This window comes from Mus caroli, unplaced genomic scaffold, assembly GCF_978045245.1.
Source record: "Mus caroli unplaced genomic scaffold, Mus_caroli_1 scaffold_11, whole genome shotgun sequence".
NCBI classification, from domain to species: Eukaryota; Metazoa; Chordata; class Mammalia; order Rodentia; family Muridae; genus Mus; species Mus caroli.
The window spans coordinates 32621172-32636369 of record NW_028227266.1 but is presented as its reverse complement, the minus strand read 5'-3'; the positions used below and the strand labels follow the sequence as shown (position 1 = coordinate 32636369).

The following is a 15198-nucleotide window of genomic DNA, read 5'->3' as shown; positions in this document are numbered from 1 at the left end:
GAGATCTGTTGCCCTCTTCTGGTGTGTTTGAAAACAGCGACTGTGTACTCAAATAAATAAAATAAATAAATCTTTAAAAGAAAGAAAGAAAGAAAGAAAGAAAGAAAGAAAGAAAGAAAGAAAGAAAGAAAGAAAGAAAGGAAGGAAGGAAGGAAGGAAGAAAGAAAGGAAGAAAGGAAGAAAGAAAGAAAGAGGGCATTACCAAAATCCAAATGTTCACAACATACTAATATAAATTTTCATGCAATGTTCACAATGCATGTTTAACTTAGTGTGTAGATCTATTTATCTATAAAGTTACCAAAGTTCCAAGAAGTTAGAAACTTCTTGAAATCCCATACTCCTTTGCTTATATTTGACTCCTCCTACTAAGCCTCTTCTCACAAAATGGAGGGAGGGGCCCAACCCAAGAAGGGATGAAGGTCATTTACCAATGTGTTGGACCTTAGGCCCTCCCTTGGAAGACCAATGCTGAGCAGGTGGCAGGTCTTTAAGCTATAGGCCTTATTCACCCCCCACGTTCAGTGACACTCTCTGATATCATTCAGTTGGGTATACAGGTCCTCTCAGCCAGGCCCATCCCTCCCTAACCCTACATTATGGACAGAGTGAATTATCAGGTAAATAATTCATAAGTTATCAGGGCATCGAGGGTAATAAGAGAGCAGGAGTATCAGGAGGGCTGAGGTTGGCAACCTGAGCCTGATCCCCATTCTTCCAAGACTCCTGTGCCCTGAAGAGAGGGAGTTGGGAGTTAGGCAGAAGCCTCAGGTGCCCTGATGGGGCCATGGTGGGTCTGAGTGCTCATCACAGACCATTAGGCTGCAGGCTGCTGATACTCTTCTGCCTACTGCATCCAGGGGCCTCAGGTGAGTGATGTACAGACCCCCTGTCTCACATCCCATTATTTCTTTCCTTTTATGTTCACATAGTCATTTAAGGGCATCCACTCATGCCATTCATCTGCTAACATGGATAGCATGTACTAGCTCTAATACTTAGTGTGCTGCTCCATTGTTAGCTGATAAATCAATGGAGCTGGGTGAACTGGTAGAAGCTGCTCTCTTTTCCCTGGGCCACAATAGGATTTGAGGAAACTAGAGTCCTAGTCTGGAACCCTTACAGAGAAACCTCCAGACTCTTTGTAGCTCTCTGCTGTCCCCAGGATTGCCATGGTCATCAGCCTAATCAGGCTGACCTTAATTTAAGATGCTTGTTGAAAACAGTCTTGGTGTTAGAGAGATGAGCTGATGGTTAAGCAAGGTTGATGAGGAGGCCAGTTTGTATCCCAGAGCCTATGTAACAAACTAGGCATCCCTGTAAGTGCCTCTCTCTCCTGGAGGGCTCTGAGGGATCCAGTACCCTCTTCTGGTTTCTGCATGTGCATCTGCATACAAACAAGTGCACATGTACTCACACAGACACATGAGTACACTTCCATACATACACATAGATAATGCAATAAATCTTAAAAACAAACAAACAAACAAAAACCCAGACTTCCGATCCTTGACCCCTTCTCAAACTTTGGGATTCCAGCTCCTTAGTCTGAAGTGGAGCCTGTGATTTTGTGTTTTTCACAGATGATTTGATGGATGGATATGGGGGAAGGCACACTGGCAGGAGTGGGACTGGGAGGCTCTGCTCCAGGAAGACTCTCTATGACAGTTAAGCTCTCTTCAGAACATCTAAACAGGGAACCCAACAGGGTCCTTCAGGGACTCTCTTACCCACTAGCCCCAATAGTCCACGGGGCTGCCTGGGCCTACTGAACACACAAAAGGCTCCAGGCAATGGTGTGGAATGCACCTTGAAATCCAGGGCAAAACAGATATCGTGGTTGTCTCTGTGTTCCCAGGCCAACCCTACCCAACCTCGAACACCGCTGGAGAGGAGGTTTTGTCTGTCCAGGGAGTGCGAGGCAGCTCTGTGGAGCTAGAGTGCAGAACCGGGCCTGCCCCGATGGCAGTCCTTTGGAGCTTCACTCCGCTGGGTTCCCTGGTTCTCCAACCTGTGGCAGTCACCAGTGGAGCCTCTTCGAAGGTGGAATCCAGGGCATTAGCTCTGGGGGTCGTGAGTCTGAGGAACAGCAGCCTGGTGATAGAGGAGCTCCGAGAGGGTGCCCGTGGCCACTTCCTGTGCCAGACCTTGCTCGTGTCCGGTGGCCAGGTCCACACAGCCTACTTGTACCTCATGCTCACCGTGCTGGGTGAGGCACCAAGTTTGTTTGTCTCCAGACTTCGGCTAACCTGCCTCCCGTTTTCTATCTCTTTGCATGTGACTTCCGTTCTTGTTGCATGTGGTGAGTCCCAGATTTAAAGGGTGACTCCTCCTGGAAGTGAGGAAATGTGGGATTTGGAGGAAGAGATGTTCCAGATTAAGTGTCCAGACCAGCCCATGGACGTCAGGGCAAGGGCCCCTGAACATTGATTGGTCTATGTAGCAAATGAAAGGCTTCTCTGTCTTCTCCTCAGTGCCTGTGTCTAAGCCTCGGGTGCAACTGAATGACTCATCCCCAGTAGAGGGCGTCTCCGTGGTGGCTACTTGTGCTGTGAGGGAGGGCACAGAGCCACTGACCTTCTCCTGGCACCATCACATACCCCAAGGCCCTGGAGAGGTCCTGGTGGGTCTTTCAGAGCCAAGGCTCCAGCTAGATCCAGTCAACCGGACCCACCTAGGCTGGTACACCTGCAGTGTGAGCAATGTAGTCAACCACCTCAAGAGTGATGGAGCCTTCCTAGATGTCATCTGTGAGTTGGACTTGGGACACGGGATAACCTCTATCCCCTAAGTTTGGTCTCTGGTCCCATGTCAGAACTCTCCACATTCTTTCGCAAGAGTCCCCCAGCCTTTCAGAACTCCAAAAGGCACCCAGTAGAGGATGCTTTTCCCACGGGGGCCCAACATGTCAAGGTTTTTAACCTTTGAAGGTCATGAGTTCTTTCTTCTAGGAAAAGGGGTGTCTACTTGCGTTCATGAGCCTACTTACAACTTGGAGAGTGGCCTGAAAAGTTGGCCTTTATGTTGAGTATTTAGGGCTCTAACTGAGCAGCACACCCCTTGGAGGAGCAGGAAGAAGGGCCATAATGCAGAGAGCTGGTCCACAAATTGAGGCTGAGGGCACCAGTTAGAAATCGGAAGGTGAAGGCTGGAGAAGGACAAGGATGCTCCAGTGTCAGTACGGTGGCTACACGTGTGTCTTTGGTCACTTGACAGTGTGGCCAATTTGAACTCTATGAGTAAAGGCAAAATACGACCCATGATTTTGAAAATGTCCTTTAAGTGAAAAACCACAAAATACCACAACAATAACTTTTAACTTCAGTATCTATTGAAATGTTGTTTTGGATACGTTTGGATAGCTTAAATATTAAAATAAAAATGTGTGTGGCTTGATTGAATTTGCTATTTTTACTAAGATTTGACTATGAGCAATTTAAATCCACACAGTGGTCCCTGCATCTATAGAGCAGTGGTGATCTAGAGGGGTAGGACTGCTTATTTGCTTGCATTTTTTTTTTTCAGTCTAGGCTGGCCTCAGACTCACTATATAGCCCACGCTGGTCTTGAGCTCCTGATCCTCCTGCCTCTACCTCTTGATATTCAAGAGTATGTGAGCTTGCCCAGTGGTTCAGAGGTTTTAAAGAGCAGGGGCAGATGGCACCCTCTCAGTCATGAACTAGGTCACATGGGGGTGGGGGATTACAGACGTTAAACATGGACTAGTGAGATGAACAGGAGATCTGGGGAAGGAGGTGGAGGCAGAAAGGAGGCTGGCAGAGACTTCCATCCCTCTGGGAGTTGGAGAGAATGTCAGGAGTGGAGATCCCAATTTTGGAGAACAGGAGTGGGCAAGTCAGGCACTCAACAAAGTGAATAATAGTGCTGGCTGTAGGGTCTATGCTCAGAATGCTATTCCAGCATCTTTTCTTCCTTTCTGGAGTCTGGAGTGGCCAACCATCCCTCAGTCCCAGACACCTATAGCAAGCTGCCTAGGTGTCATTCGACCTTTTTCTTGTCTGTCTAGTAAGGCCCCTGCTTCAGCCCAACCGTGGGCTCCAAACTCAATTCAAACATGAGACTCTTGCCTCCAGCAGCCTTGACTACTCAGTTCTGTACTGTGCCTAAGACCCAACCTTCCCAGTCTCTGAGCAACTGGAGGCTCCAGCACAGACAGGGCATACAGACAGCCAATGTGTGCCATGTGCTCCTGGAATGGGTGAAGAGAATCAGCAACAATAGCATGAGCGAGTGAAAAGGCAAGGGTGGAGCGAGGTGATGGATCTTCCTTGTCCTCCAGATGGTCCAGACAAGCCTGTGATCACTATGGAACCACTGGGATTCTCTGAAGATGGGTTCTGGGCCAGCGAGAGAGAGGAGGTGACACTTAGCTGCCTGGCTGCATCCAATCCACCTAGTCACTATGTGTGGTTCCGTGATGACTCTCAGATCCACACTGGGCCCACCTACATCATTGCCAGTGCCAGCCGCACCCACACGGGCTTGTACACCTGCCTGGCTCACAACAGGCACCTAGATACCCACACCCAGACCACTGTCCAGCTCATCATCTACTGTGAGTGTCGGGTGGGGAGGGCAGCCGAATCTGGAGCTGAGCCAGGTGCTCAGGCCGTCTCCAGCCCCCTCGGGGAACAGTGTCAAAACTGTTGGCTATGGGGGAGAACTAGGGAAAGGCTAGGAGAGACCGTGGGAAGAGGCTGGGAAATGAGAAGTTCCTAGCCTTCCACAGTCCTTTCCCAAAGTCGTTGTCCCCACGGTCTCAAGACCTGGACTGAGGCACAGAGAGGGGTACTGTAATGCCAGTGAGGCCAGCTGCCCAGGGGCAAAGATGAAAACCAAGGGTGTGGGATCCAGCAGGAGCTCTGAATTGCCTAGCCTTTAACCCCTTGTTCCTGGACCTGAAGGTTTAGCATTTCTTTACCAACACTACTTGCCTATTTCCTTCTCCTTTGTCACCCCAGTTCTCCACACCCTGACCTGAGTCAGGCCTGCTGGGCACTGGCAAGGGAAGCTACTTCAGCTCCTTCTCACCCACCTCTCTACCCAGATCCCCCTGAAGGGCAGCCCTCCTGTGCCGTGCTCCCCACCCTCGGGGGTGTGACCCTGCTATGCACCTGGCCTGGGGGTTTTCCAAATGCTCAACTTCACTGGGAAGGGCCCCAGGGGATTGGCCCAAGTGCCTCGGGCAATGTCACCTGGAGTTATACAACCACCGGACTTCCAAATGGCAGCATCTTCAGCTGTACCGGACAGCACCCTACCTTGGCTATGCCCATCTTCTGCAGGGTCACTCTCTGTAAGTAGACACAGGTAACACCCCGAATGCTGGTATTCTGGGCAGTGTGGGTACAAACCAGGGGGCATCTAGAAGGACCTGGGGTCTGGAAGTAAGCTCTGACTCCAGGAAATGTCAGAAAACAAGGAGATTATGGTAACGTTAGTTCTCAGCTTCCTGTCTATCACATACTTGGCTCTTTTCCGTTTCTGCCCTGGAACCCTGGCCTGTGGCATCCTCAAACTCACATTCTGCTTCTGCCTATTACATGTTAATCTAGAAATGAGCTTCAGAGCTCTCTTGCCAGTGTTCTCTTCTGCCACCGTCTCTTCCTCTGTACACCCATGCCCAAGACAGAGCTCCACTGTGGTTCTGTCTTCAAAGGGCCCAGATTGTCTGTTTTTCTACCTATTATCTAACATTCACCAACTTATAGAGTAGCTGCTTTGTGTCTGTCCCCCACATCTGTGCTGCCCCATGGTCAACCCTGGATAAATGCTATGGACTGAGAGTGAGGGGAGAAGTAACCTAGGGGAGAGGTGGGTCTGCCAAGCTCTTCCCCTTCCACAAGCCACATCGATCTTATTGCTTTCCAGGGGAACCTCCTGGGAGTCCTACCTGTTGGACCACAGCCACAGTGGGTGACCAGTACATCATGCTGAGCTGTGAGTGGCCTGGAGGTGAACCTCCTGCGATGCTGAGCTGGTTGGACAGACAGCAGTCCCTGGGTGACCTGAGCTCTTCGCAGGCTGTGCACCTCCTGCAGGCTCAGAGTGATCTGGCAGGCAGAGAGTTCACCTGCCAGGGTTCCCACCCACTCAAGGCTCCTGGCTCCCACTGCCGGCTAAGGCTGGGTAAGCAGGACCTAGTCATGGTTCTGGGGTTTGGGCAGGGGAAGTCCTTCAGAATCAGGATTAGGGGCTCTGGAGGTGGGCAGTGCTAGGCTGCAAAGGTGAGTCAAGAGAGAGATGGATTCACTTTCCAGGCTTGGTGGCAAACTCCTTCACACACAGCCATCTTACCAGCCTTCCCACCCTCACCCCTTAATCCGTAAAATGAGAGAGGTTGGTTGGGGTCAGTGATGTCCAATAAAAAATATAATACAAGTTACATGTAATTTTTGTTGCCACATTTTTTTAAAAGTAAGAAGAGGTAAAACTTAATTTAAAATAGTTAGAATTCTTTCCAATGTAACAATGTTATTTATGGGTTATTTAACATTCATTTCACCGTCTTGAAAATGCAGCATATTTATAAGTTGCCATACATCTCAATGTGTCCTGGCCTCATTTCAAGTGTTCAGTGGTCACATGTGGCTGGTGGCTATGGTTCCTACAGGACATCACTGGGCAGTACTGAATGGTGTGACATCACTGGGCAGTACTGAATGGTGTGACATCACTGGGCAGTACTGAATGGTGTGACATCACTGGGCAGTACTGAATGGTGTGACATCACTGGGCAGTACTGAATGGTGTGACATCACTGGGCAGTACTGAATGGTGTGGGGACACTGGCTGCTCTTCTCACTTTCTCGTTTGTAGAAGGGAGGTGGCTGACCACATTCTTGGCTTTCAGTGTTTCAAGTTATCAAAGCTCTCTCTACCTATGTCCCTTGCTTTATCTACAGTTTGGTCCCTCCTTCTGTCTTCACCTGCCCCCTCCCAATCTATGAACAACTGAAAAGAAAGAATCTGATACAGAAAGATTTAAGATGCCAGGAGAGCAAACAGGAGTTATCACACACAACAGGTCTCACAAAAGGATCTCCCACTTGCTTTCCAAAGTCTTGGAGGCTAGCATACTTTGGGGGCATTAAGGAGATCCTCAGTGCAAAATATTACCTTTCTCATTGATCAGTCTCAGAAATCCCATTGTAAGAAATTCACTGGCACCTGACTATCGTGAGCCTGCAGAAGCTGAGTACCTTCTATGGTCCTGTTCTGTACCAGCAAGGAGATGTCAGGCCAGTGCAGGAAGGACCTGCTAGGTGCTGGTAGGGAAATGAGTGAGCATGAACCTTGCCTGAAGTAGGAGAGGCTGGGATGGGGAGGTGGGAGAGCATTCAGGAACACTGCAAAGACCAGCAGACCCTAGAGAAGACCACATCCGAAGTCTGAACAAGAGAGCTGAGTTGACTAAGAAGAGCTGCCTCCTCTCTTCACTTGGGCCACCACCTTCCCAACAGCTGGGGACACCACTTTCTCAACAGCTGGACCAGCTGCTTACCACCCTTAACTTCTCTGTTTTTGCAGAAGTCCCACAGCTGACAGTGGCTGAACCTAGAGTGTCAGTACTGGAGGGCGAAGAGGTCTGGCTGGGCTGTGCTCTCCAGCGGGGTACACCACCTGCTCAGCTCCTCTGGCTGGGACCCCAGCAACAGCAGTTGGAAGGAAGTACTCCTGGATTCATACTACACCCTGAGGGTACCCACTTGCGCCTTCAAGTCCGAGATGCCGACCCAGCACACCACAGGGGCACTTACCAATGTGTGGCCCGCAATGCCTTGGGCAACAGCAGCCAGAGTGTGTTGCTGGAGGTCCTGAGTGAGTGTAAAGGATTTGTGTGCCCCTGTGGTAAGAGATACAGGTGATCAGTGGCTGCAGGGGGCTTTATAACTCTTTCCAAAATTTGGGCATCTTCTAGAGCATGATCCAGATGGGTCAGGAGAGTATGAATCTGATGGAATCTTAAATATAGGCACATAGAATTCCACACTCCTTTATTTCATCAATGAGAAAGTGAGGTTTAAAGATGCTCAGGGATACACACACCATCCTGTCTCTCATCTCTGAAAACTGTCTATCCACAGGGGAAAGCCATGTAGCTGTTGCTAGGCAGACTGTCCATTTGTATCTCCGTCTTCACTCCCTTCTAGGGTATCCAAGTCCTCCCAACGTCACCATCAGCCGACTGACCTACAGGCGACAACGGAGAGAGGTGCAGCTGCAGTGGGCCATCTACGGCCCTGGCAACCTGACAGGCTTTCTGGTGCAGCAGAGGGCCAGTGTCCCCAGCTCAGAAGCTGGTGCTTGGGAGGTAGCCGCTAGTGACATTGAGCCAGAGAGCAGGGACCGGCGTCTGGGAGGGTTGGACCCAGGAGTCCTTTATGCCTTCCGTATCCTGGCTATGAATCACCACACTGCAGGATATCCTTCGGAGGTGAAGACACCAGGTGCTGGGCTGGCAGCAGGGAGGAACTCACCTCCTCCCATCCCCAGGAAACTGAACCTGCCCCATGCTCCCCTTCACAGGATATCATGCTCCAGCCCTTTGCCTCCATCCTGATGGGTCCCCTAGCCTATCTGTGTATGCATCCTCTTTGTCCTTTCATATTCCTCTTTCCTGACTCTCCTAGGGCAGCTCAGGAGGCCCCAGGCATAGGAGCAGACCCCTAATCCAGTTTCAATCAGAAGAAACTAGAGAAAGGACTGGATGCTGAGGGTTTATGAAGAACCCATTCTGTGCCTCAGTCTTATATCTCAGGGAATAGGAGGGCTCAGCTTCCTGTTGCTCCCTCTATTCCTTATTTTATGGTCTAATTCCTTCAGCCCCAAGATGCCAAAATAAGTAGTATCCTTATATATCTTCTGCCAGAAATGGGGATTTGGCTGGGGATGTAACCATCAGCACAAGGCAACCAGAACACCTCTTTCCATGGGAAAGAGCTGAACTGCACATTCCCAGGGTCCTCTATGACAGGCAGCAGAACCTTTAGGAGGCACAGAGCACCATCTCTGTACACTGTGAGTCTCTCTTGTCCAAGTTCATTGATGGGATAGTTAATACCATCCATGCTCTCACCTCCTAGTGGACCCTGCCTTTAGTGCCTACCCAGCTGTACTAGGAGCTGCAGGCACAGGAGTTGTGGTGGCATTGGCGACCTCTTTGTTGGTGTTCCAGTATGCTGCCCGGCACCCACACACTTTCCCCTGTGAGTAGGCATCTGAAAGGATGGGCTCTTTGACCCCATAGGGTGGCCAGGTGTAGGCACACCTGAAGGAGAATCTAGACTCTTCCTATGCTGTGATGTCATCCTTTGAGGATCAAGACCAGCCAACCTTAGGCACTGGGGCCATTCCCCTTAGGCTCCGGGGCCATTCCCCTTAGGCTCTGGGGCGAGACCCTGTACGGAACCCACTAGGAAGGGGAGGGCCATTTTCCTGGGGTCCACACTGCATTGGTCAAGTAATGTTCTTTCATTTCTTCCCCCAGGCCTGAGTCGGCTGCTTGTTCCTATGTGAGTGTGCCACTCTTCTTTATGGGGTCCAGACTTTTCTTAATTAGAAAGGAAAGCTAGGAAGGTGTAGATGCCCGTAACATTTCTCTCTCTCTCTTACCCACCTCAGGGAGCACGAACAGCAACAGAGGGCCTCCAGGGAAAGCATCGAGGCCCCAGCAGGTAGGCACCATCTGTGCCAATGACTACACAAGAGTCCTCTGCTGGTTTCCTTGCTCTTCCCTGTCCACTTGTGCTCTTTCTAGGTACTGAAACAGCATCTACCACCTCAAGTTCAGACCCTATACAAGAATCCATTGATGCTCCAGTAAATGTCACCATCACAGTGACTGCAACACCATAAGGACAATAATGGTGCAATGGGCTGAGGGAAGGCAGGTAGAAGGAGGCAGCCCGGCGTGGTGGCGCACGCCTTTAATCCCAGCATTCGGGAGGGAGAGGCAAGCAGATTTCTGAGTTCAAGGGCTACACAGAGAAACCCTGTCCCGAAAAAACAAAAACAAAAACAAAAAAAACCCCAAAACAAACAAACAAACAAACAAACAAACAAACAAAGGAAGCAACTCTCTCTTCCCCATCCAACACTCAAAGATCAATTACTTCCAACTTACTATCCAGGCTCGAGAAGTGGTCCATGGCCCAGTTACAGTGTTCCACATGATAAAAGGAGCCCTGGCCCAGTTTGTGGCAGATAGAGGAAAATCCACAACTGGAGACAACATGGAAGGCATCTGAGCATCTGAGAGCAATTGAAAATGGTACAGGGAATATTCTCTGATACCAGGGAACTAAGAGCTGAGAGAGAGAGAGAGAGAGAGAGAGAAAACAACAAAAGTACTGGGTTGAGTAATCCCTAACTCATTTGTAGCTAATGTCTAGCAGAGCTATTTCAATAACAACTTCTGAGATAGTTGCTTGGGTCAAGCTTTATTGGCAAGAAGAACCAGGTGCCTAGGTATGTGTTCCCTTTGTTCAAATCAGCTTAGGGGCGTCACTGACCATGCAGCGGCCAGACTCCTGCAATCTGTGCCAGCAGAGGTATTCAGCAACACTCCAGTCCCCAGGCCTGGGGGAGCTGGCTGACAGAGAACAGAGGCAAAATCACACTCTGACAGCTGCCAGTGTGAGTCTGAAATCTGGGCGAGGCACAAGTGAGCGCTTGTTTGGCTGAGAGGGGGGGAAAAGTCAGGGCTGCTCTGCGGAGGGAGGACAGAGCCAAGCTGGGGCTGATCTGCCAGCAGTACAGAAAGTGGCGCCTGACAGGAGACAGAAAACTGGGAGAAACCTAAGACGCTTCTTTGGTTCTCACAGTATTAGAAAAGGGTTTCAGCTTTCCTCGTAGTTCTCAGGATGGGGCCTGAGAGTTAAAAGTGGCTTATTTGACTATTGAGAAATGAAATACAAAATGGCCACACCTGGCCAAAAGGATTCTGTTGATTTTCCAGTCAGGGAAGATAACTGACTTCCGCTATTCAGGGAAATAAAGCAAGTTTCTGTGGAGGTGCTATAGCCCATCCTGGGGCTCACACTCCACGGATCCTGAGGTTGTGGTAACAGACACTATGGGAAGAAAAATCTCTCCCCTCACTTCTCTCCAATCCTCTATCTCATGCTAAGCTCCTGTTAGGGTCCCTCAGACTCCCTATTAGACACCTGCTGTAGTCTTGCTCCCTCCCAGAATTGGGAGTCACGATAAGGGATAGGTGGCTGGGCCCTTGGGTGTTCACAGGGCCATTGCAGAACAACAAGTCAGAGGTTCTGGAATGTTTCCAAATAGGACAATTATATACTCTCAGTCACAAGCCACTCTGTGTCCCCAGGACTGTGTGTGTGTATCCCTCTTCACAGGCAACTGCATGTGAAAGCAGCATTCTCTTTTAATATAAAATCATGTCAACCAAATAAAACCTGTCAAAACTACATCACTTAGAGTATGTACAACTTCACACATAACAGCACAACTTTAAGGAAAATAAAACATATTTTTTTCAATATAGCACAAGGCATGCATCGCAGGGCCAATGCTGTAAGAGCGAGCAATACAGGTAAAGAAAGGACAGTTCCGAACAGTCTCTAGGTAGTGCTGAATCTGACGCAGAGACGTGACGTGATCAGCCTGGAGTAACAACTGTACAAAGAGAATCCAGCAAGAACCGTTTAACAATGAGATCACCTCAACAGTTTAGAATGACACAATTAACCTGTACCCTGTACAGCACCTGTCACCAGAGCCAGTCACAGAATTGGTGAACACAACCAGGAAACGGAGCCATGATTTACTAGGACTAGGGAAGTTTAATGCTGAACAAAGGCTCTCCCGAACCACGAAGAGCCCCTACCAGCTTCATGGTCAGTGAGCCAGTTGATGGTTAAATCTTCATGGGGTTAGGAGAGGGTGGGATTGGGTGAAGGTAAGGGTAGGGTATCAAGGAGAGATTCCCGAACATGAAGTACTTGGTAAAGAGCTCTGCCAGTCTGAGATGCGGGTGGACAGAGGGAAGCCCCATCAGCTGCAGTCGGAGTGTCACAGAGGAAGTTCGCAGCAGGGGTGGATAACAGCACACGTTCTGGACTGGTTCCATGGAGAGTGAACCATAACACCTCCAGAAAGCAGGTAAAGGGGGCATGGTGATGGGTCAGGTAGAGTGGGCTCCAGTGCAGGCTCTAGCTCACTTGTCGGCCGGGACTTCCATGCCTACTCTGTCTATTTGTCGTGGAGGTCGGATGAGAAAACAGTAACAAACAGGGGATTAATAAACAATTGTTTCTCCACAAATGTGCACCATTCCATTTTGGAATGACTGGTGACCCTGACCCCACATTTTCCTATGTCCTCTTGATTCCTGGGGAAGTGACACTTCCTAGGACCATTTCTGGTGACTGTGCAGGGCACAAGAGTTCACAGAAACTCACAATAAGGAGAACTCAAACTCCTAAATATAAAGGCAATTATATAGATTTATATTTATATTTATATATCTCAATATATAAAGCCATTTTTATAAATAAAATACAATAAAAGGGTTAACACTTAAAACAGCGTTACTAATCATAAATAAAGCAGTCCACAATGAGATTGCCCTAAGGGTAAAGGAATTTCATCTTCCTCATGGGCAAGCCCCATGTCAAATTCAATCTTTAAAAGCAGTTCTGACCTAAGGCTCGAGCCAGCATACCTGTTTCATGAGTTACAGTGAACAACTGACTGCCCACAGACATTTGCTTCCCGCTTTCCTAAACCCCGACTCTGAGACAACTTTGTTCCAACTCAACTGGCAAAGCACACAGTAGGTCTCTACACCGTACTTTGCAAGTCAAGATGTATGGCTACAAACTACCTCCAAAACTAACTGCATATCTCTTATACTATGGCCATGAACCCCAGGATCATAGAACTCGCTTCTACAGCACCCCGCTACCCAGCTATGGAATTCTATTTACTGCATTCTACAGAAGGAACGCTTGTGTAGTGGCCCCTGCTGAAACAGTACATTTCCACAAACAGTTCTATTTATAAAAGATACAGACATATGTAAGGGAATACTGACAAATGTATATAAAGTTGATTAGTACAGTATCTTATTCTCTTTCACTGCAATTTGTGGGAAATGAAAACAAAATGTATCCTGGTATTGTCTGATTCCACATAAAGAGAATAATTTTGTTCCCCCCACCCCCCCTCAAGGGATACACCATTCAAAAGCAGATCTGTGATCCATCAGGGCCTGGTTCAAGTTACTGAAATGCATTTGTAGCACCTGGGGTTTCTATTTCACACATTTGTATGAAAAGCCTTCCAAAGGCAGCCGCAATGTCTTTGTCACTCAGAGAACAGTAACTGCTTGCATGGATCCTGCTGACTGAAGCCTCAGTTACTGTTCATAATGATGGCGACCAGAAAAACTATCCAAAAATGCCCTCAAACCCTTTCTTCAAACTAAACCTTTCCTGACACTCTGCTGCGGTTTGGATACTGTGTTCCAAAGGCCTATCTGTCTCTGTGTTCAAGGTCTGAGTCCCATGACAGCATGTTCCCGAGATGGTAGAATCTCGAGCAGGGAGGAGTGTGAGATCTTCTGATCACTGAGGCATGCTCTTGGGGGACAGGGGGACTTGTACACCCTGTTCTTCTTCTCTTTCTTCCCTCTCTTCTGGTTTGTGGTATAAGCTATTTTGCTCTGCCATGCATGCATATCCACCATGATGTGCTCCCTCAACACAGGCCCAAAGCTACAGGTCTATCCTAGAACTAAACTTGGGAACCAAGATAACCCTGCATCCTTATAAGACAATCACCTCAGGAATTTTGCTATAGTAGCAGAAGGTTGACTCACACATGCTCACTCAGATCCTCCAGGACACTGACCATGTTAGAAGTGACACAAATGTCAGTTACCAAGTAGTTTAGCATCACAAGTACTATACGACAGACGGAAGAGCTTCACTCAGAGGTCCCTTCAGCCCTCCTCTTTCTTGAGGCGTGTAACAGCTTTCTCTTCAAATTATCACTTTAAAAGCCTCATTTTTGTATTATATACCCTTGCAAGCAGTGCAAAGAACTCATGACAACCATTTTGTAAATTAAGAAAGCAGTGAGTGGACCATGAAGGAATTAATTTTCTTTCTGAGTCTGGTTCCCTGTCTACATAATACAAGAATCCAGACAGACTTTACATGCTTCCGTGTTCATAACAACACTGGCTGGTTGAGACCTAGAAGACTGATCACTATTTGTAGCCAGGCACAGAGAGAAAATAAATCAGTATTAGTGTTTTTCTGGAAGGCAGTCAAAAAAAATCTGTCAGCTGGTTGGCTGTTATAAACATATGATCACAACTATGGTTGATTTCTAAATGTTCCCAGAAAGTCTGATGACATGGGAAAAGTGAGTGACAGTTTTCCATCTAGGAATGACTGGTGACAAATGTGAAGTGGCTTGGGCAACCCTCCTCCCCACAACTGAACAGGCCTGAGGATGGGACCCAGCACAAGTTCCTACTGCCACGGAAGGCCCTGGAAGACAGAGAGTGATCCCCTGCTTGCCAGATGACTGAAAAGCTCTGTTAAAACAAAACAAACAAAACAAAAACAGGGGGGGGGGGTTCCTATCCAGGGGGAGGACGAAATGGAGAAGGGAAAAGGTAAGGCATAAATAATATGAAAGGGCACACATTTTAAGATACATTCATGACATGACTATTACAAAAAATAAATAATGGTTTTCTCTGATTTGAATGAATGTCCTTCACACAGTTTGTCACCAGGCCTGTGTGGTACAGTTACTGGCTTGCAGTGGGAACATGAAGAGGTCTGCCCACGCTCCTCTCAGGTCTCTTGGGCTTGCTGAAGGACCACCGACAGCCTGTCTAGAGGGGGTCCAGAGAGAGAACTCGCTGTCTTCTCACCACAGTCCTCCAAGACAGGTGACAAAATAAGAGGATTCCAACTGAAAACTTTGTCCTCTGCTTCAGAATGACCACTGCTGTCTCCTGCAAAACAGGGAGATTTGGGTACTTTGCAGTTTCTGAAAACAGTATGTTGAATAATAAAGAAACACACAAAAGTAAGTCCTGCTTAAATTTGGTTTGAATCTGAGGAAGAAAGTACACTTAAAAAAATGAGCTCTCATGAGTTACTATGTAAGTCATTTGGAATCAAAATG

The 15198-nt window shown here is 48.3% G+C and overlaps 2 protein-coding genes across 3 annotated transcripts in view; one reads left to right on the top strand and one right to left on the bottom strand.

Moving 5' to 3' along the window:
• Nucleotides 1-787: 787 nt before the first annotated feature.
• Vsig10l2 (V-set and immunoglobulin domain containing 10 like 2) lies at nt 788-9879 on the top strand. The gene is made up of 12 exons (XM_029481373.1): nt 788-869; nt 1859-2209; nt 2475-2750; nt 4301-4576; nt 5069-5317; nt 5893-6150; nt 7552-7842; nt 8175-8471; nt 9108-9230; nt 9512-9536; nt 9646-9698; nt 9782-9879. Exons 1-12 carry the CDS (start codon nt 788-790, stop codon nt 9877-9879), a joined length of 2379 nt encoding a protein of 792 aa, XP_029337233.1.
• Nucleotides 9880-10569: 690 nt separating this feature from the next.
• The window catches only part of Cdon (cell adhesion associated, oncogene regulated), a 96211-nt gene continuing 91582 nt past the window's right edge, over nt 10570-15198 (bottom strand). For both annotated transcript variants that reach the window (XM_085844519.1, XM_029481843.2), the window contains exon 20: nt 10570-15025. In XM_085844519.1, the coding sequence (XP_085700645.1) occupies nt 14862-15025 (164 nt within the window). In that variant the 3' untranslated portion in view covers nt 10570-14861. The remainder of the gene's footprint in view (nt 15026-15198) is intronic.

Coding starts and splice junctions, on each gene's coding strand:
- Vsig10l2 (XM_029481373.1), top strand. CDS start 788: ATGGTGGGTCTGAGTGCTCATCACAGACCATTAGGCTGCAGGCTGCTG. Junction 870..1,858: donor ACTGCATCCAGGGGCCTCAG/GTGAGTGATGTA, acceptor CTGTGTTCCCAG/GCCAACCCTACCCAACCTCG. Junction 6,151..7,551: donor CCACTGCCGGCTAAGGCTGG/GTAAGCAGGACC, acceptor CTGTTTTTGCAG/AAGTCCCACAGCTGACAGTG.